Source organism: Podarcis raffonei, chromosome 13 (genome assembly GCF_027172205.1).
Source record: "Podarcis raffonei isolate rPodRaf1 chromosome 13, rPodRaf1.pri, whole genome shotgun sequence".
NCBI lineage: Eukaryota > Metazoa > Chordata > Lepidosauria > Squamata > Lacertidae > Podarcis > Podarcis raffonei.
This window is the reverse complement of record NC_070614.1, coordinates 3,962,553-3,983,320: the sequence shown is the minus strand read 5'-3', so window position 1 is coordinate 3,983,320 and position 20,768 is coordinate 3,962,553. Positions and strand designations below refer to the sequence as shown.

At 43.9% G+C, this 20,768-nt stretch overlaps 1 protein-coding gene across 4 annotated transcripts in view; it reads right to left on the bottom strand.

Annotated features, from left to right (window-relative positions):
- Positions 1-20,768, bottom strand: part of COL15A1 (collagen type XV alpha 1 chain) — an 82,789-nt gene that overhangs the window by 16,893 nt on the left and 45,128 nt on the right. For 3 of the 4 annotated variants that reach the window (XM_053360895.1, XM_053360892.1, XM_053360893.1), the window contains 12 exons: positions 20,198-20,281; positions 16,287-16,349; positions 14,504-14,539; positions 12,094-12,156; positions 11,418-11,495; positions 11,208-11,243; positions 9,799-9,852; positions 9,649-9,708; positions 8,247-8,315; positions 6,105-6,146; positions 3,993-4,032; positions 2,294-2,371 (listed from right to left, as the gene is read on the bottom strand). In XM_053360895.1, the coding sequence (XP_053216870.1) occupies positions 2,294-2,371; positions 3,993-4,032; positions 6,105-6,146; positions 8,247-8,315; positions 9,649-9,708; positions 9,799-9,852; positions 11,208-11,243; positions 11,418-11,495; positions 12,094-12,156; positions 14,504-14,539; positions 16,287-16,349; positions 20,198-20,281 (703 nt within the window). The remainder of the gene's footprint in view (positions 1-2,293; positions 2,372-3,992; positions 4,033-6,104; positions 6,147-8,246; positions 8,316-9,648; positions 9,709-9,798; positions 9,853-11,207; positions 11,244-11,417; positions 11,496-12,093; positions 12,157-14,503; positions 14,540-16,286; positions 16,350-20,197; positions 20,282-20,768) is intronic. The other variant, XM_053360894.1, reaches the window with a different exon arrangement.

Below are 20,768 nucleotides of genomic sequence, written 5' to 3'. Positions count from 1 at the left end.
AGATAAATAGAAGCGATTATAAACTTTTTCAGTATGCAGTAACAGCGGCAAGAATATTGATGGCCCAAAAATGGAAGCAAGAGGAACTACCGACATTGAATGAGTGGAGAATGAAACTTACGGACTATGCAGAACTGGATAAAATGACTGGGAAAATTAGATATCAGAAAGATCACAAATTCATCGAGGACTGGGGAAAGTTTACGGATTATCTGAAAACTATATGTGACGAACAGATAACGCTAGTGGCTTTTAAGGAGGCTTTGTGAAAAAACAAGGTATATTGTAAAAAAGAAATAGATATGGAAGGTTAATGTTAAATTGGCAATACCATAAAGAAAATGCGGGAAAATAAGGAAAATGGATGATTGAGGGAGGTGCCGATGGAAGTTCAAAAAATAGCAAATATGTAATTACGGTTGTACGAATTATTTGTAAAAGAAAAACTTAATAAAAATTTATATATATATAAAAAAAAGAAGTTGAACAAATAAGAAAAGATTTATTTTGCAGAACAAAGCTGATAAAAGAAAGGATGTGTCAGAGATAATGTTCTTTCAGGAAACAGTCAACCTATTCATAATTATACTAAATTTAGTGGATGTTACAAGCTTCTAAACAGGGCAGTAAACACACAGCTTCTTTTAAATGTCAGTTGCTTAATTCAGTTATAACTCCTCAGTTAGGTGTTACTGGTTTCTAGGCTAGGTGGTAAATGTTTAGCTTATTTCCAGTTATTTCACTTCAGTTCCTTAGCCTAGTTGCTGCATAGGTATTACAGATTAATACTTTGGTTCTTAAAGAAGGTGGTACTTTCTGTCAGTTACCCAACCTTCTATCAAAGACACCCCTGAGGTACTTTGAATAGCATTACAGACACAGGCGATCTTCACACCCGCTGGTGGAGGAAGAGGGGGTTGGGGGAAGAGCCATCCTGGCGGGGTGCCATCGTGCCAGGCGGCGCAACACCCCCCCGGGATGCGAGCTACCCATCCCCCTGCCTGCTCTCCACCCCCTGGTGCTGGAGCCTGAAGCTCCGCCACTGCCCACACCCCTTTTAACTGGTCTGGTAATCTTCTCTTTCTAGAAGATCTCTCCCCTCCTGACTGGGATGAGACCCAAGTAGACGGTATCCTCACAGCTCCTACTTCTCCTGCTCAAACTCAGCCTTTAAGTTAACTCCTGTCTGAATGTTCTCACAAGACACTAAACATTATCTTCCAATCTAAGCTCAGTCTCCTTTCTCTAGCTGCAGAGTGGATGTTACACACAGAGACCAGAACTTACTCTCCCTCCAGCTCTCTCTTAAAAATATCTGAACCCACTGTCAGAAACGGCTCCTTTTATTCTCCCTTCCAAAGTGCTGGCTCCACCCCTCTTTGACCAGCAGTCTTGGTAGCCAATCAGAGAGAGGCTCCAGCCTTCTGGTGGAGTTCGGAGGCCCTGCATCCCCAGACTCTGGTCTGGCTCAGCTGTCCGTCACACAGTGGCTTCTGAGTTCCAGTGAGATCTTGCTGGAACTTGGCAGCTGCAGGGCTTGGGGAGAAGAGGGGCAGCTGGTATAAGATAGTTCTCTTTCTCCTTTCCACTCACTTTTGATTTCTCACACTGAGATCTAACTCCTTCCCCCCTGAAGACTATGAGAAGAACGCTAAAGCCCTAGTAGTAATCCCAAGTCCTCAAGGAAAGAGTTAAACAGCAGCAACCTTGACAAGCAACCAGCATAATTCCCTGTTTCATATCATTCGGATGTTCTGAGGGTTTTCTTTTTCATAAATCAAGATACTGTTTATTGTTAAAGACAACTGGCAACCATAGTCAGATGTGGTGAAAATTGTCTCTATAGAAACTAGCCTCAACAGGCCCTTTTCTATTTCCTCCTGTTTACTTCTCCACTCCAAGACTTGCTTATGATGTGACAAGAATCCTTGAAAACCTGTCCTGTCCCTCATGAATGTGTGACTTTTCCATACCAGAAAGAAAGAAAGCTTGGGGCAAATTCTGCAAAATTATTCTCAGTGGAGAGGGAAATTGCGACCAGAAGTTTCAGGTTTGACTGCAGTTGTTTGTGTTTTCATAGAAGGAAAAACGGAAAACAAAATGTGTTACTTTACTTTGTCTGCCTTGCCAGCTTCTTGGGGATTCCGACTGACCCTGGGATCATTGATTTGTTTTTTGTTCTTATTATGTATTTTGCATTTTTTTATATTGTAATTTTATGTTATGAACCATCCTGGGATCTATGGATGAAGGGTGGTATACAAATTTAATAAATAATAATAATAATAAATACCTGGTGGCCCTGGTGCGCCTCTGTCTCCTTTTTCACCTTTGATGACTGGTGGACCACTTACACTCCAGGAACCTGCTTCTAGAAAATATTTACATGCGGGGGGGGGGGGTGGCAGGTCAGAAATGCACGGCAGGTGGCATCCGCAGTATGAGAAACAGAAAGCAGACTTCCACAAAGTTTTGCTTGCTATCCAGATTTTAACTCTCCAGTATTTCTAGAGTGACGTCCTTAAAATGCAGCACCCTGGTCCCTTCCAAGGCTGGCCCAAATCAAAAGGCAGTGAAGAGGGTAGCCTGCTACAAAGCACAGTGGTACCTCCAGTTATGAACGGGATCTGTTCATCCCAAAAACTTCATAATGGGAGGCGCCCTTCTGCGCATGTGTTTCTGCGCTTCAAAGTTTACCTATCCAGAGGGATACGTAAGCAGAGGTACGACTGCATAACTGCTGCAAATGTCTCTCGCGTCTCCCTACTCCTCCCCGTCTTTCTTGAATTGTATTGCTCTCTTTCCTCCTCCAACTGCGGAGAGAAGTGTCCTCCACAGATATAGGAAGCAATATATATATATGAATACAGTGGTACCTCGGGTTACATACGCTTCAGGTTACATACGCTTCAGGTTATACACACTCTGCTAACCCAGAAATAGCGCTTCAAGTTAAGAACTTTGCTTCAGGATAAGAACAGAAATCGGGCTCCGGCAGCGCGGCAGCAGCGGGAGGCCCCATTAGCTAAAGTGGTGCTTCGGGTTAAGAACAGTTTCAGGTTAAGAACAGACCTCCGGAACGAATTAAGTACTTAACCCGAGGTACCAACCAAAGTTATTGAGGCAGCTTACAATATATTTAAAACACAATAAATTAGTGCCCCCACATGCTGGCAGGGTCTAAGTGGTCCATGCCAGTTATTTCAACTGCTGGCTAAGCACTCATTAGCACTTTTGCCTTGCATGGAGCAAAACATACTGTCACAAACACACACTTCCATCATCCCTTCTGAAGCCAGTTTCACGTGCAAGCGCCTAGTCCACACTAAGCTCAAGAACGATTGTGAGAACAGCAGGTCTTTCTCTGAGATAACTGAGCCATCTTAAACCCCATGAGAATAAGCTCAGGGAAAAAGCCAAAGTAATACTGATTGCAGAAGGGCACAAAGTGATTGTTTGAAGTCATTTTTGAAGGGCAGTCAATCAAACTCAGGCTTGATCCCTGCATTCATGAGCCCTTCACTTTGTGACCTTGGCTTTCTTGTTCACTACACTATAATGCAGTGTCCTAATTTACATGAAGTTTAGATGCATGGAGGTTTAGGAAACTGGAACATTGTTGTTAGTATGGAATTGGGACCATGTCATATGAACTTCATTGTAATTCAGATTGTTAGCTGAAGTCGTTGGCTTTGGAGTCACTAACCAACGCTGAAACCTTCTGAACTGGTGATGGATGAATGGATATCTTCCTCATTTCCAATCCTTCTCTGAAAATAATCATGCCTCTGGGACCTGATCAAAATCCATTTTCGACTAGATTCAAGCCAGGATGGTCTGGAGTCTGGTCTTAAATGGATTCATGGGATGAGGAGAAAGAGACCTCTCTAATCCATCATCCACCACCATCCCACTCCATTTTGGACTTTGAAAATAACCCTATCATTGCATCACTAGAACTTACAACTAGGCCCCATTACCAACAAACTTACCATCGGCCACTTTTGGGTTTCCAGGGTGAGGGGTGTCTGCCTGCACAGATAGAGAGCAAATATATTCAAAATGCAAATAACGTAAGAGCCTTGCAGATTTCTCTATGCTGCATCTTTGATGAAACTCCTAGTCCTAGTACACAAGCACAGCTTACACTGTTAGTAGCAGCCTTGCTTTATGTAAAATGTATTGGAATATCAAAGCACTAATGCCCTAATGCCTGAACATCAGCTGGTCAGGGTCTGTCTAGTGTCATGTTCTTTGACATGTCTTTGACATGTAGCATATATTCTTGCCATTCCAAGAAAATTCTACATGCCAGGTTAGAACATGAGTTGCCAGCCTTTTTGTGATCATGTTATTTCCCCTGCCAGCCTTTTTGAGTCAGTGGGCACTTCTGGAATTCTGAGAAAGTGCAGTGGGTGCCGGTCACAAACGAGCTTCTGTGGGGACATGGTAAAACAAATGAGCAGGAAAAGAGACAGGATCACAAAACGGTGCAGACATACTCCATGTGAATGGAAAAAAGGGAGCTACATCAGCCACCACCACACTTGCTGAGAGAGATAAGTTTGTTGCCCCTTTCTTGGTTCATATTGGAAGGGAGGGTGAATCTCTATTCCTGACATCCAGTGAAATATGGGCAATGTAGGAGAGGCTGAGGCAGTGCAAACAGCACCTGAGCAGTATGAGCAAAGAGTTGCTTGTGAATTGTGGATTTCTGAAGGGATATTTACTGAGATCTGTTGCAGGTACCAAAGGAGGTAGAGGCTGACATTGTTGGCAACCCAATGATGTTAGAGAAGTCCAGTTGAGCCACTATGATTAATCTGGTTTAGCATCACAGTGCAACTGAGATCAGAACGTGGATTTTAAAACAAGAGATTGTGTCTGCACTTCTATCGCTAATTATATCAAATTGATAGATGCTTCTCTTCAAAACACACCACCTGGCACATTTTCCCCAATGGTGCTAGTTTCCCAATCTGAACCACTTGGGAAGATGCTATGGCCCCAAAGGGGGAAAGATATAGGGCAGGTACCATATGGCTCCCTGAAATCCATCTTTAACTGGAGATTTCAGGGACAGAAGCAGGACATTCCATTTTCTTACAGCTCTTTCCTGAGATGTGACTAAGCCCCACGCACCTACAGCAAATGATATCAACAGAACTTTGATGGGCAACATAAGACAGATGAGGCAGTGCATGGATTTGTTTTGCTGTACCGGGTTGCATATGTTAACATTAATGTTTGCTTTCGACAGAGTGTTTTTAAACGGACAGGTATTTAAAAGTAAAAGTAAATTATATTTTAAAATGAAGTTTAACAACAGACAACTAAAACACAAACTATCTCCCAAATCACTGTCCCTTACTCCACTGCTTTCAAGGACAATGTGCTGCCAAGACAGTGGTAAGCAACCTTTTTGGCTGTGAGGTCTGCTTACGGTAGTGGGTGGTGGGTTGGTGGCTACACAGTCACATACATGAGCACCTACATGTACTCTTCCAGCTCTCACTCACTCACACGCACACTTTAAACATTCCCACTCCACTCCCAGTGAAGGAACACACGTAATCTGTATGTCCTTGATGCAGCTAAGATCATTGTCTGCAGCAGCCTGGGCTACATGGGGAGTACTGTACTGAGAACGCAGCTTAAACCTTTAAAAGGTTTGTTGCCATGCTGCTATTCTCTTCTTCCCCTGCCCTGCCCCCAAGGGCTCCTGCTGCAGCCTAAATCACAGCACAGAAACAAGAGTCCTTTCCCCACTGTGCAGCTGATGGGGGACCAATAGGGGAAAGGGGGTGGGGCTTCCTGGGGGCTTCACAGGCCACACCTAGAGTGGCCAAGGTTGGCTTGGAGGCTGTCCACATGTGTTTTAGGATGAGGGTACGCAGTACTGGCACCCTAGAAGAAAAGCACTGCACATAATTACTTCATCACCGCTATCTCTGACCTTAACCATTTGGTTCTGCCTTGAAAGCACACATGCAGCATGCGGTGTTATTAGAGCAGGTGCTGATGAAGCAACAGACAAGAACAAAAAGCATATAAAGCACATATGTTTATCCAGGAAAAATGGATAGATACTGTAAATAACTCACTGTTGTCTTGCACTGAGGCCTGGGAGAAATTGGAAAAACTGTCTGTTCAGAAATTGGAGGAAAATAAATACAGTAACTATTTAATTATTTCTAAAAGCAATATATTAATAAAAGTGTAAGACCACGCTCCTCACCAAAGCACTTTTTTGGGGGGGGAGGAAGGTATTTTTCTCTAAATCATGTTGGAATCATAGAATCATAGAAGAGTTGGAAGAGACCACAAGGGCCATCGAGTCCAACCCCCTGCCAAGCAGGAAACACCATCAGAGCACTCCTGACATATGGTTGTCAAGCCTCTGCTTAAAGACCTCCAAAGAAGGAGACTCCACCACACTCCTTGGCAGCAAATTCCACTGTTGAACAGCTCTTACTGTCAGGAAGTTCTTCCTAATGTTTAGGTGGAATCTTCTTTCTTGTAGTTTGGATCCATTGCTCCGTGTCCGCTTCTCTGGAGCAGCAGAAAACAACCTTTCTCCCTCCTCTATGTGACATCCTTTTATATATTTGAACATGGCTATCATATCACCCCTTAGCCTCCTCTTCTCCAGGCTGGTTTTTCTTGGGATGGTTTTTCAGTCTATGTTGAAAATGTATATGCTAGGGTACTTCTAGTAATTTTTTAAAGACCAAACTACACATCAGAGGCCAAGAGAAATCCACTTGGGGAGTATTTTGGAGCAGAGAAACTGCCAACTCCCTGCTTCTGATGCTGATTCTTTGCTTATCAGTTGTTCCCTCCTGATGTGGCTTTTAATATTAAATATCCGGTCCTTTAAAATTACACTTACTTATCCCCTGTCTTATTTCCATGGAATTCAAGATGGCTACAGTTACACACATTCACCTTACAGTAATCAGATGGGCAAATCTGCTAAAAACTGCCAGCATTTTAGTGCACATTTTTACTATGCAAGTTTGCTTAATATACACATTTTTCATGTAGTTCCCCTCCTTTCACCAATGTATTATTATTTGTTTAAAAATGCATTTCCCGCTAATACACACATTATGTGGTTGGAAAACTGCATCACAAAGTTCTTTTGAGAAGTGAAAATTTTGAAGGAAAGCTGTGTCTCATTCTTTGTTTGTTTGGGGAGCTGAATCAGGTGGGTTCACATTCAAATGCAAACCGAATCAAATTTCTTCCCGAACTTCAGCAGTGAGCAACTTTCTGCTGGAAGTGTCAGGATGCAGCTCAGCTTGTGTTAAAGGCAAGCAAGTCTCCGTGGGGATAGAATAGATAGTGGAGCCCCAAGCTTCCTATACTGTCTTTCTGAGCTCACCTGTGCTAACCTTTCCTCAGGTGCAAGTCTGATACTCTCAAGGTTGCTGAGCTCTTTTCCTCCTCCTCCTCTCTCCACCTTTGCATAATACCTATGGATTAACTCCTATTTGACACAACTGTGTTTAAGAGGAAGGATCCAGTTGATAACAGTGGAACAGACTCCCTCAGAAGATAGTGGACTCTCCATTGGAGGCTTTTAAGCAGACACTGGATGGCCACCTGTCATGGATGTTTTACTTGGTATTCCTGCTTTGCAGGGGGTTGGACTAGATGACCCTTGGAATCCCTTCCAATTCTATAATTCTATTATTCCATGATTCTGTTATTCTTTGTCTCTATCTCTCCTGTAGAAGTGAAGGAGCGAGTATGGCTCTTTGCATCTCCACCTTAGTTAGCTGGAACTGTGATCTTTCCTACACAACATGTATTATTCCCTGTAATAAACTTAGCTTTCTTATTTTCCATACTCGGATTGCGTCCGGGGCAAAGTGTACTCCTCCAAGAGAGGATTCATTTCAAGCTTCTGCTGATGCATTTAAACTGCAAATGCCACCGCTTTCCACAACAACCTCGGAAAGATCCCCGCTTAGCTGTCTAGCAGCATTTTCAAAACAATGTTCTAGCTCTGAAAACTATCACACCAATAATTTATCAGGTTGGAGTTCTTTGTGTCCAGCAGTAGCAAGCCCTTGGGAAGTTCACAACTAGAGCAAAATAAAGACAAATAACCGATGCCCCTAGCATCTGACAAGCGGAGCCTCTGAAGATGGCAGCTGCATTGAAGTGTCTATAAAATTCCCTTAGTTTTTTTCAGTTTGGATAGAGCCAAATGAGATGACAAATGTGGATGGACTTACTCCTTTAATGAAAACTACGCGACCTGGGGGTCCTGGGGGCCCAGGTAATCCACGCACACCAGGAGGCCCCTAGAAAGATAAAAGCAGGAAAAGCATCAGGGATTTTTTTCCAGCAATGGCTAGGGCCAGCCTCACCACTGTGTGATGTATTTCAATATAGCATGTCAACACGTTTCCTGATCTTAGTGCTAACTTTTTCTTGTCTGGTGGTGTTTCTGAACATACAAGTGTTCACAGTAGGTCCTAATCTTGTGAGGAATCCCTTTAGATGTTGTCATTAAAAAGTAGGGCTTCAGATTCTGATATGTGCTCGTGATCTGATCTGGGTCATGATACACCTGGATTGAACCAGGTGGCTTTGAATCTGAATTATATGGATTCCTCCCCCATCTCTACCCAGAGGTGGAGGTAGCTGTGCACCCGGGGGCAGGGCTAGCCATCTGCAGGGGCAGGGTGAGCATCCCAGAGGGGTGGGACGGCGATGTCACTCCCCTCAGGGATGACACCTGGGCGAACTGCACCCTCCACACCCCCTTCCCCCGCCAGTGTCTCTACCAGCACCAGTTGAATCCCACTCATCTGGGTGGCAGAATAACCTGCTAAAAGCGGCTCTGTTCTGGCGCTAAAGTGAGTACCCAGGAGGACATAACTCAGACCAACTCCTCCCAGCTTTCCCACCCAAGACTCAGTTGTGCACAGACTTTTCTCCTCATCCACTAACAAGCAATAAATGAGGAAGATTTTATTGCAACCCAACCTGACTCTAAGATATAGAGCCAGCACGCCCAAGAACTGCCTGCTAAGGCAACCTCAAACACTCTGGTTGGGGAGGACCAAAGCAAGGGATATATGCCAGCTGTCTAACTGATGTTCGCCTTTCTCCAACACCAAACCAGCTCCTTACCTTTAATCGCATTACTCAGGACACCCCATGCGCTCCTACACAGTTCATAACCCGCCGCCCCACTCATAACTAAAGACCCTGCTAATTTGGCAGTGTTTGAAACACCCCATCAACCTTGTGATTGCTATAAGACAGGCCACACTAAAAACAAAACAAAAAACACAGGACAACCTCACCCTTTAGGGATAAGGCCTCACCATACATGTCAGAGAGCATTTCCAAACAAATCATCCCTTCACCTCTATTGTGTCTCTTGTATAACCCCTGGCAATTGGTTTCAGAAGTAAACAGAAGTATCCTCTGAACATTGGCGACCATATCTTTTGAGAATGGGTTATCATATCCCTTTCGACTAATTTGACTAATCCCCTTTTAAAGCCACACAAGCCAGTGCCTATATATAAAGGAATTTCCTCTTAATTAATTCATGGAATAGAGCTTCCTTTTGCTTGCATCTTCTTAAACCATTAATAAGAACTTCATTTCTGTAGAACTTACATATAATGTTACACCCCGTTCACCTTTTATGCCTTTTTTCCCATTCAGGCCAGGACGTCCCTGAAAGGCAGATAACAACACATAAATGCTTTATGCCATAATAAAAAGAATTTTAAAATACCCCTCTTCCCAAAAAAGAAATATACACACTGGCCGACCGGGGAAACCAAGTTCTCCTTTAAGTCCTGAAGGTCCAGGTGGCCCCTAAAGACAAAAAGAAGTATTAGAAAGAAAAACAGAACAAATGCCTATATACGTGCAGTGCGCTTTATTGGAAATAAAGCCATATTTTAGTGCCTCTGCCACACATTTGTAGCTAATAATGAATTCGTATGTTCAATGTACATTAATACATTTGTACTAGTATGTTCAATATTGTTTGTATTTTATCTTTATTTTAAAGATGATTAAAGTTTCTTTTAAAAAGTTGAGAATCAGAGGCAATCCAGGAAAAGCTCTTCAAATACACTATAGGTATTACTGGGGCATTCTGCTTACATTTTTTTGTAGGGTTGCTTGAATATGTTTGCTTTTAAAAGTCAGCCTACCACATTTGCACTTTCTGACTCAATATGTGAACTGAAACACAACCATCCTTTGAAATCTGTCCTTTTCAAAAAAGAACCATTTGTATTATTTCCATTAACATTGCAAACAACGAACATGACCACACAAGGTTATTTGAGTTATAACTACAGCAAGAAGAGCACCACCAGTGTACTGTTGTGAGCACTCTGCGCTCATGCATGTGAAGAGTCATCTTATCGTAGGGATCCTGTGTCTCATGCATTACTCTACTTTCAGGGAGCTCTCACGTGAAGACTGGGGATGTATCCCAAAAATTCTGGGAAAAGATTTTTGACACCATCTCCTCCATCATGGGCCAGAAATGGAAGCCTGTCCTGTCCTTAGCCCCATTATCCATCAAACCATGGGATTGAGGCCAATGACCTAGTGTTCTTTTTGTTGACAGCAGTGCAACTGGCTGTTGCTTGTCACTTTGAAGCCGAATCAGCGCCACTAATGGAGACATAACCATCTCTTGTATTTTAATATTTTGTTGGAAGCTGCCCAGACAGGCTGGGGAAACCCAGCCAGATGGGAGGGGTTTAAATAATAAATTATTATTATTACTAATGGAATTTTGGAATGCAGTTCTCCAGCCAATTTGTGTGTACAAAAATGCATATGCGAGGATAAAGGGTGTATAAATGTGTGACATTTGGTGAAAGAATGCACTACATACGGGGAATTTTTTTTGCAAAATTTGTATATTGGGCAAGATTGCATAGAAAAATATGTTTATTAGTTGAAATTTGCACTAAAGTGCTGACCAAAAACAGGCTGGTTTCAGAAAACTAACAAGGGAACAATTCTCATATGTACAAATGTATTTTTAATGGATCTAGGTTTCTAATAGAACTTTGCTTTTTACCATTATAATTCCTTCCACATAGTTCGTTCCTTTCTTCACTTTTCTACCGTCACTTTGAAATATTTCTCCCTCTCTCCAATAGCAAAAGGTGCATGAACTGATTTTTAAAAATTAATAAGCCTACCATTGGTCCAACTGGTCCTGTTACTCCAGGTTCACCCTATGAGAAAAAGGGTTCTATTAGCCATTATTATTATTATTATTATTATTATTATTATTATTATTATTTACCACCCTATACCCACAGGTCTCAGGGCATTCCTTAAAGAGCACACATTCTCTTCTATGGGACAGAGAGAGCAGAAGCATGCAAAAAACAAGCCAACAAATTTACCTTCTCTCCTGGTCTTCTTATCACTTCTGTTAATGATTCAGCTGAAGCAAAGATGGCTCCTGGCTCACCCTTTTCACCCTACAAAAACCACATTATTCATTGCCGTGATACTTCATTTTTCCTCCAAGGTTTGATGTTTACGTTTATCTGGCGTATATAAATCTATCAGATGAATTTGCTGCTTTATTCACTTATACCAAGAGCTGACATGAATCTGACTTCAAATAGCCTCTTCCGAGTGAGAAATAAACCAATGGTTTGATGTACAGGGATCAATCCACAGATATGGGTCCCAGATCTGGAAAAGTTGAAAACTAACAAGGGAACAATTCACAATGCCCCACTGTTATCCTTGGATCCTGGAATGTGCTGCTAGATCCATGGGCACCTAAATTTGAACATAGCCCCGAATTACAATTGTGTGGTTCCACCTTTTTTCAACTTCCCAGAAGAAATTGCTTATTGGATTACCGTTTTGTAAAGGGAAGCTTCATCTCCACCACATTTAAAGGAAATATGACAAACCCTGCAAACCAAATTCTTGAGGTCTCTGGTTGCCAAGATGTCTTGAGCTCATCTTTGAATATACAAGAGGAAATCATCCCTAACAGTTCCAAAATATGCTGGTAACCACCTCACATTTCTAAACTGGTCTCCTGCCTGCTTTCCTTTTTACCTGCTTTCCTTTCTCTCCTGGTGAACCAGGAAGTCCAATGTCTCCTTTTGGTCCCCTGGGGCCCTAGAAAAAAACAAAGTAGACTTTCTATAAACAGGCCTATTATGATTAGGTAACTTCCGCATGTTGCCAAATATGATTAACATCTGATTGTTTTTAGGACAAGAGCAGACCTGTATGCAAAACTGGGTCTGCTGACAAATCTCTACAGAGCCATGGTCATGGCTGGGGAGGGGACATGGGCATCTGCTGGGACTGGGAGAGGTGAAGGGAGCCAGAGAAGTAACTGAGGGCTTCAGCAGTGGGTGGAAAGGTGCTGTCTGGATGCTGTGTCCACCCACAGAGGGACAGTCAGCCAGCCCATCCAATGAGATCCAAAGGAGGGGTAGACCTGGAATGAAGGTTTCTCAGAGGCTACATCTACTCAGGTGTCGTCATCATTCACAAGGTCTACCAGAAATAGTAGGTATGTTTGTAGTATTTACTCTGCCCTTCCCCTAGAAAAATTCCTGTGGATGTCCATGGGAGGGGGGTGATTTAAAGTGCAGAATGGGGGAGGTGGGAGCCAGATGCTGCCCCTGCCCTCATCACTGCCCATACCATTTCAGCCCCTTTCCCTCCTCTACCAGTGTCCTTTTTACAGGTAGCTCTAGCTGTGGTCATGGGATGTGGGTGGCACTGTGGGTTAAACCACAGAGCCTAGGACTTGCCGATCAGAAGGTTGGCGGTTCGAATCCCCGTGACGGGGTGAGCTCCCGTTGCTCGGTCCCTGCTCCTGCCAACCTAGCAGTTTGAAAGCACATCAAAGTGCAAGTAGATAAATAGGTACAGCTCTGGTGGGAAGGTAAACGGCGTTTCCGTGCGCTGCTCTGGTTCTCCAGAAGCGGCTTAGTCATGCTGGCCACATGACCTGGAAGCTCCCTCGGCCAATAAAGCAAGATGAGCGCCGCAACCCCAGAGTCGTCCACGACTGGACCTAATAGTCAGGGGTCCCTTTACCTTTTACCTAGCTGTGGTCAGGCATCCCACTGAACATGATACATAAAATCAGGGGAAGGCTCCAGGTATTCGCTCCAGCCCTGGCCCCCGCATCCCCAGGGGTGTGGGCTGCTCTTCATACCTGTCTGCAATTAGCATGGAAGCCTGAAATGGGTGTAAATGTGTGTGACTGAGCATACCCAGAAACTCTCCCTGTGATTCAGCTAATTGCAGAAAAGTCTGAAGAGCAAAGCCTGAGAGGTTTCAAGTGGGGCTTGCCTATATCTCTCTGCTCCCATCCCTGATTTTATGCATTGTGTGTTTGGGACATCACTACCAAGAGTGGGGAAATTCCACTCTGCTTTGGGGATATTTGAGGGATGTGATGGGGGGGGGGCAGCATGAGCTTTTCACATCAGTGTTCCCTGCCTCCAGGGCATGTGATCCACTCATTCAAAAGTGATGTGGGAACAGCTGCATAACTCCCACACAAATTATGAATCAGCCTACATAAAGACCAAATAGGTTAACGGAAGCAGGTAGGCCCAGAGGTGTCGGTTTGTGAGGACATCACACCCTGAAATTGCACGTGTGAGCATATTGACTCCCTCCATAAGTCAGGCAGAAGATTCCCAGGTTTTGGGAAGGAGGCACCAAGGGAACATTTAGGGGACTAGCCTAGTCCCGCCTTCTTGGATCAGGCCTTCTCCTAGCAGCAAATACATGTCCCGCAGGAGCCAACATACCCACTGGCCATGCCAGCAGCCGGGGACACCTTCAGTGAGTGAAGGAGGGCTGTGTGTGCATAGCTGTACACAAGGAGGGTTCATCTGTGTGAGTGGTGGACCTGCTTGGCCAAGGATTCCACTTGTCTGTGCATCTTCATGTGGGGAGGCCTTCTTCACACGGTTGACAAGTGCTCATCCCCCTGTGGCCAGCAGGTGTGTCCATGTTGGGGCCTGGGGATTGCAACATGGTCCCCATCCCTCAGCCACGTTTGCTACATCTATGGAGCAGAAGGCCTGAAGAGAGCTCAACACTTAATCTGAGCCTCTGGAAATGTTACCAAAGGAACATGATGGCAATAGACACCATCCTAGTTTCATTTCCCCTATGATTTATGTGAAATGCTCTTATCTGATGACTGCAAGCAATGCAAAAACCATCTGACTGGAACTTGCTGAAGTCGTCATATAGAAGAATCAAAGCAGTATCACTTGGTCAGAACTGAAACTTATTCTCAAAGCCGCCACTGGAATCCTGCAGTATAATGTCTGGTTTTACTCAGATTTATGTTATTTTCTCATTTTATTATTAGGACCTTAGAGTCTGTTGGGCATTATACGCTTTGTGCACCATGACAAGTGCTAAAACATTAATAGTAATTACATTACATGTTTACTATTTCAGAAACTGGGTATATGGTACTTACAGGAAATCCTGGCAGGCCAGGCTTACCGTCTGGACCCTGTAAAATGCAATGACAAAGCAGGTGAAGATGTTTCACTGTGATTAGGTATCCCTGCTGTTTGTGAATGCCATTTCATTTTGAACTGCATTTAAAACACTGGACAACTTTCTAAATACAGCTGTCTGAGTAGCAGAATCCAAGGCTTAAGTTTCAGAAGCTTACGGTCACTGTTAATTACTTGAAAAATATTTCTGGTCTACAGAGACACACATCCTTTAGGAAACATGGCAGATTTAATTTGTTGGTTTGCAGGTGTTACTATAGTTGCTAAAAAGACTTTGCAATATTTTACATTTTGCTATTCATGCTGTCATAACTGGAAGTCATCTTGCTCAGCAGGAAACTGCACCAGAACCAGCAAGTTTGCATTCATTGTTTTGATTTGTGTGGAAATACTTCTCCATATGATATAAACATATCATAAAGGCCTGCAATGCTTAGTTGATGTGTAAAATAAATCCAAATCCTTTTCCTGATTTTAAAAAGTGATTCCAATTAGAGAGCAGATACAAAGTAAATTCTTTAATACTTGTAAATATATATGGTTAGATCCAGACTGAGGCATCAGTACTATTACACACTTACCTGGGGAGAAAGCCTCATTTAAATCAGTGAGAGTTACTTCTAAGTAGTGATATACAAGTTATTTGTATTCTGAAGTTGGTTGCACGTCATTGCCGGTGAAATCAGTGGGACTTAGCTTGAGGAATGACTAACTTTTCCCATTGATTTCATTGGGACCAAAGTTCAGCTAAGTCCATCCCATAAACTCCAGGTGGACGGCAACCCTTTGAAGTGACATTTTGTCTTCCCTCATACACAAAAACAAATGTCTCTCTTTAAGATGATGCTTCCTTTAACTCCTGCATGCATTATCCAAAAAGGGAAGTTGGTTTTCCTCTCCAGAACTATCGCTTTACTACCGTGCAAACATAACGTGCACTCAGCTGATCTGGGGAGATCACCACCTCCCTGAGTGGGACAAGGTGTTTTTAATCTCCATTGTGGTGCTGGGTTGAACAGAGAGCTTTAAACCTATCTGTCCAGTCCAGTGAGAGCCAGTATGGTGTAGTGGTTAAGAGCGGTAGTCTAGTAATCTGGGGAACCGGGTTCGTGTCTCCGCTCCTCCACATGCAGCTGCTGGGTGACCTTGGGCCAGTCACACTTCTCTCAGCCCCACTCACCCCACAGAGTGTTTGTTGTGGGGGAGGAAGGGTAAGGAGAATGTTAGCCGCCTTGAGACTCCTTAAAGGGAGTGAAAGGCAGGATATCAAATCCAAACTCTTCTTGGTGATGAAAACCACCCATCAGGTCAAGGCTTCACAAGCCACTGGGGAAGGTTTGGTAATCCAGATCAGGCCCATGTGCCCACTCCTGCTTTATAAACTTGCTAAAAAGAGTGATGTTTTGTGTGTGCACACACAGTTTTCCTATTCCAGGTTTATGTTTTGTTTTTGCAGTTGATTATATAGACTAAACCATTCCCAAACATCATCATCACCATCATATAGTACTATATTCTACATGTTTAGCTAGAAACATATTGGAGATTACTATGATTATATTCTGTTATATTGGATGGATCAAGATCTGTACTCAGGGCTGTTGTCATATAACACAGTGAAGTCCAAAGAGGTTGGTAAAAGCAGCATATTTCTATGTGAGGATCAGAGAAAAATGCTTTGGGAGTTTATTTAAACCAAGGCATGGTTTTATCTAGCACAACAGAATAGAACATACTCACTGGAGGCCCAACAAGTCCTTTGATTCTCGTAATGTTAAAACTTTCATCTGAAGCATTTAGTGACTGAAAGAGAGAGAGAGAGAGAGAGAGAGAGAGAGAGAGAGAGAGAGAAGCAGGCAAAAGGCCAAACGTTAATAGTTTTTCTAGAACATCCACTAATTTCTAGAAATATTGGAGAAAAATGAAATGTTCTACTAATTTTATCTAAGATAGAGAAAGGTAAGCAGGTCATCAAAAGTATACACTGTTTTTCTACCCCTCTCCTTCTAGCATTATTTATTTTCTTGCACTCCAGCAAGAAGTGTCAGACACAGGAGAATAAGGAAGGGCGGGGGACTTTGGAGATTTGCACTAGATAGTCAGACAGAGGAAGCCACTGCAAGGCCTGCTGCTTCTGCTTATATTGCTAAACCCCTATAATATGATGTCACTCTCTTTTTTTACTAGAGCTGGGCTGAAGAAACTCCCCAAGCAGCTGGACAGACATGGGTGTGGCAAAACCTCCCAAAACCTCCTGTGTGCTGGCAGCCTGTCATAATCCCTTATGGGGGATGCCTCATTAAAAAGGGGGGGGATTGGACATTAGAATTCTGATCCATCACAAGAGTAAAGATTGCTTCCTGCTATCCACTACATGCCTCTGCTGTGAGCAACCACCATAATGGAAGGAGCGAAGGTGCATTTAAAAATACACAGTAAGCACCTACCAGGGAGACACATTTGACCAAGGCTCTCTGGTGTGTTCATTGTGCTTTTTCACCCACACATCTCCTTTCCAAATGCTGCATTTAGCAAAATGGAATTTGTCTTTACCATAAAGCAGGCATGTCCAAAGTCTGTTTGGGGGCCTAATCCGGCCCGCCAGTCAGTTTAATCCAGCCCCTGTGGCAGTTTATTTCCTGGGGTAAAATCCTTAAAACCTCAACAACTTTGGGGCAAAATCAACAACTTCAATCTTTTCAACTGATCCTATCATCATAAAAAAGCTCAACAACTTTCAATCCCATCAACTTTGGTTGGCCCTTTGGTCAACCCTCACAGCCCTTCACTTCATCAAATCTGGCCCTCTGAAAAAAGTTTGGACACCACTGCTTGAAAAGTGAAGTAACATCATGGGCTGGTGCAGAGAGAATGCTCCTAAGCTCTTTAACCATTGTTCATAAGTTCCTTCCCCTATCCGCTTCCCTTTCTGGTGCAAACATCTACAGGATTTACCAAATACACTTTGCTGTTCATTTTGTGTTTTGAAACCTGCTTCATTAGCATTAACCACAGTAATAGGGGAATCTGTGTGTGAGATGAGGGACTGGAACATGCAGTATGGCAGGGTAATTTCCCATCAATATTGGTTAATTTCATCAGAGAAAGGCCCACTTGAACTCCATTACGGCAATGAAAAAGCTACATGGTTTTGCTTATACAGTATTTGCTGCCAAGGCAACATGCCACATTCTCTGCATCGAGCATAACAGTCACTGGTGAAGTCAAGAGATTTGGCTTTGTATTATTTATAATATTTATGAGATGTCTCAAAGTAATTTCTCTAGGTGTCTTACTTATAAAATAATAAAACATACCAATAAAACCATATTATTATACGTTACTGCTTGGCTTCCCTCTACTTCTATGCCTCAATGGAATATAAACTCTCAATATCTGACTTCATCTCTAGATGTTGAAGCAATTTGCTTTTCATATAAGAACAAATTCCCATGAGAAATTTCAAAAAACTTTCAGGTTTCAAACTAGCTCACATGGGCTCACCGGAGAATTGAAACATAGTTCAGTCAAATGTTAGACATCTTTATTTCTGCATATATTTGTAACAAACATGCTTTCCAGAATGCTTGGGCAGGAAAGCTTGAAGAAGTAGTTTGTTCTGTATTTTAGATTATGTAGCAGAACAGAAGGTAACTAAAAACCAGTGTTCTTGTTGTTTCTAATTTGGGGATGCAATTTTGCTTACTTAGAGGATTATGAGGTAGTCTGAGGGCTACTCTTAGAGTCTGGAGCTGCTGCTTTTTTTACAGTTAAAACATTTCCTTCCCTCACAGATATTAGCTTCTTCAAGAAACTAGAAAGCCTGGCTGGTCAATGACAAATGAGCAGCAACTAACTGGGAGAGATGGTGCTTTTTGGAAAGGTGTTTTTGTTCTTCACAAAATGTCCTACTGAATGTCCAAATAGAGGTATGTGCCTTTGGAGAAGGTGTACGAGTCTGGTGTGATGTAAGGCCAACAAAGGTCTGTATAGTTAAAGCTATGGTTTTCCCAGTAGTGATGTATGGAAGTGAGAGCTGTACCATAAAGAAGGCTGATCACCGAAGAATTGATGCTTTTGAATTATGGTGCTGGAGGAGACTATTGAGAGTCCCACGGACTGCAAGATGATCAAACCTATCCATTCTGAAGGAAATCAGCCCTGAGTGCTCACTGGAGGGACAGATCGTGAAGCTGGGGCTCCAATACTTTGGCCACCTCAGGAGAAGAGAAGACTCCCTGGAAAAGACCCTGATGTTGGGAAAGATGGTTGGAGAGTGTTCTCGAAGCTACTAGCATGAGTTTGTGGGAGGCAGTGGAAGACAGGAGTGCCTGGTGTGCTCTGGTCCAGGGGGTCACCAAGAGTCGGACACGACTAAACGACTAAACAACAACAACAACAAGGCATCCACATATATATGCAGAGTCCTTAAACCTCACAAACTGTGATGGCCTGGGAATCCGATTCAGAGGCTGAACCGGAGGAATCCCAGCCTGCACAGGAGTCCCCGCCTCCAGGGCTGGCTGAACTGGGGCAGGGCCTTGATTCTGAAGTGCCTGCACCTGTGCCGGATCCTCAGGAGCAGGCACCAGGTGAATCCACTCTGGCTCCGGAGGTGGTTGAGGACTCAGTGCCTACAGGCGAGTCTCCCCCTGGGCCCAGTAACCCTTCAGCCTCTCCTGAACTGCAGAGGCTCAGGGCAGAGAGGCGGAGGGAACTGGTTTCTCCCAGGAGGAGTGCTCGCCTTAAGGCCAGGAGAGGCGGGTCTCCTGGGGGCCGGGACCGCCCCTGGCCTCAGAGAAGATAAAGGCCAGTCAGCCCGGTCCCAGGTTGCGGGAGCAACGTCGTTGAAGAGCTGTTTCGGCCAGCATCCAGTCCTGTTCCCCCAGAGTTCCTGTCCTTGCCTGGCTTCTCGCTGTGGACCCAGCTTCGCCCGTGGAGGACTGTCTGCCGACCCTCGACTCAGGTCCTGGACCTTGCCCCACGGTAATCTCCCCCCTGGACCAGCACACAAACAATTAGGGTAAGCAAAAGAAAAGGACACCACTTTTGCTTCCTCTGTTGTGTGACGTAAGTCTTGTTCTTTAGCTCACTCACAAGTAAACTGAATCTTTTTGAGTCAAGCCAGTAAGGCAGCCTTCCCCAACTTCTGCTGGACTGGCCATGATGGCTGAGGATAATGGGAGCTGTAGTCCAACAACAACATCTGGTGACCCACTGTTGGAGCAGAGCTGGGCCATCTCTGAAGGTCTTACACAATCTTGCAGGGCTCTCAAGATCTGGCTGATCTGGAAGCTGCAGCTATGGGACCCATGGGGTTTGGTGAAGACAGCAAGGGTGGCATCTTTCTGCTTTGCCTCAGGCAGTCAAACAGCCCGGTTCGCTCCTGCTACGAAGTCTAGCTGTGCTGACAGTGAAGCAGAGCCTAGCTCTTACATCCCGCTCCCTCTCTCTTTTTACCTATCACTATACTCCACTGCCTGGTATGGAACAGATGTGGCAAAGAACATCAGGATTTCTGGAATGATTTCAAGATTTTTGTGAAGGCCTCACCTCCAAACTTCCACAATTGGCAGACATTAGCAGCAGCACTACACAAATGCACAAAAGGCGGTTATAATGGTGCAGCAAAATAGCAATAAGATACCTACCCTGGGAATGGCTATGATGGGACCAGGTGGTCCAGGTGGTCCAGGTGGCCCCACAACACTGGCACCATCTTGTCCTGGTTCACCCTATTGCAAGAGAATATGGTGGTTAGGAGCATAGGGAATGACCTTAGGTAATGAGACAAAACCAAACAATGTTAATCTTCTGATTTATAGACACACATGTTCTGTTTTCCGAACTCAATGCGTTCTCAGAAAATTGCTTATCAGTTGAGTGTTCGCATAACAAGCTGATGATTTCCATTATTTCCTATGGGAACATTTCTAATCCATTCTCTTTCTCCCACCATATTTTCTTCCTAAAATGCCCAGAGCCAACCAACAGAAGAAAGACAAAGCAAAACTGGTGTGTCCAATCTCTCCTTCTCCCTGATTGGCCCATCCCTTTTCTCTACCCCCCCCCCGCCCCGCATGGGTTTTGCCTGAAAAATAGCTGCAGCCAACCAGCACAAACAAATAAGGAAGTGGGCAAACTCCAGCTGTCTGGATATCTGAATCACCCACACATAGGTGCTGGAAGCTGCCCAGTGTGGGCTGGGGAAACCCAGCCAGA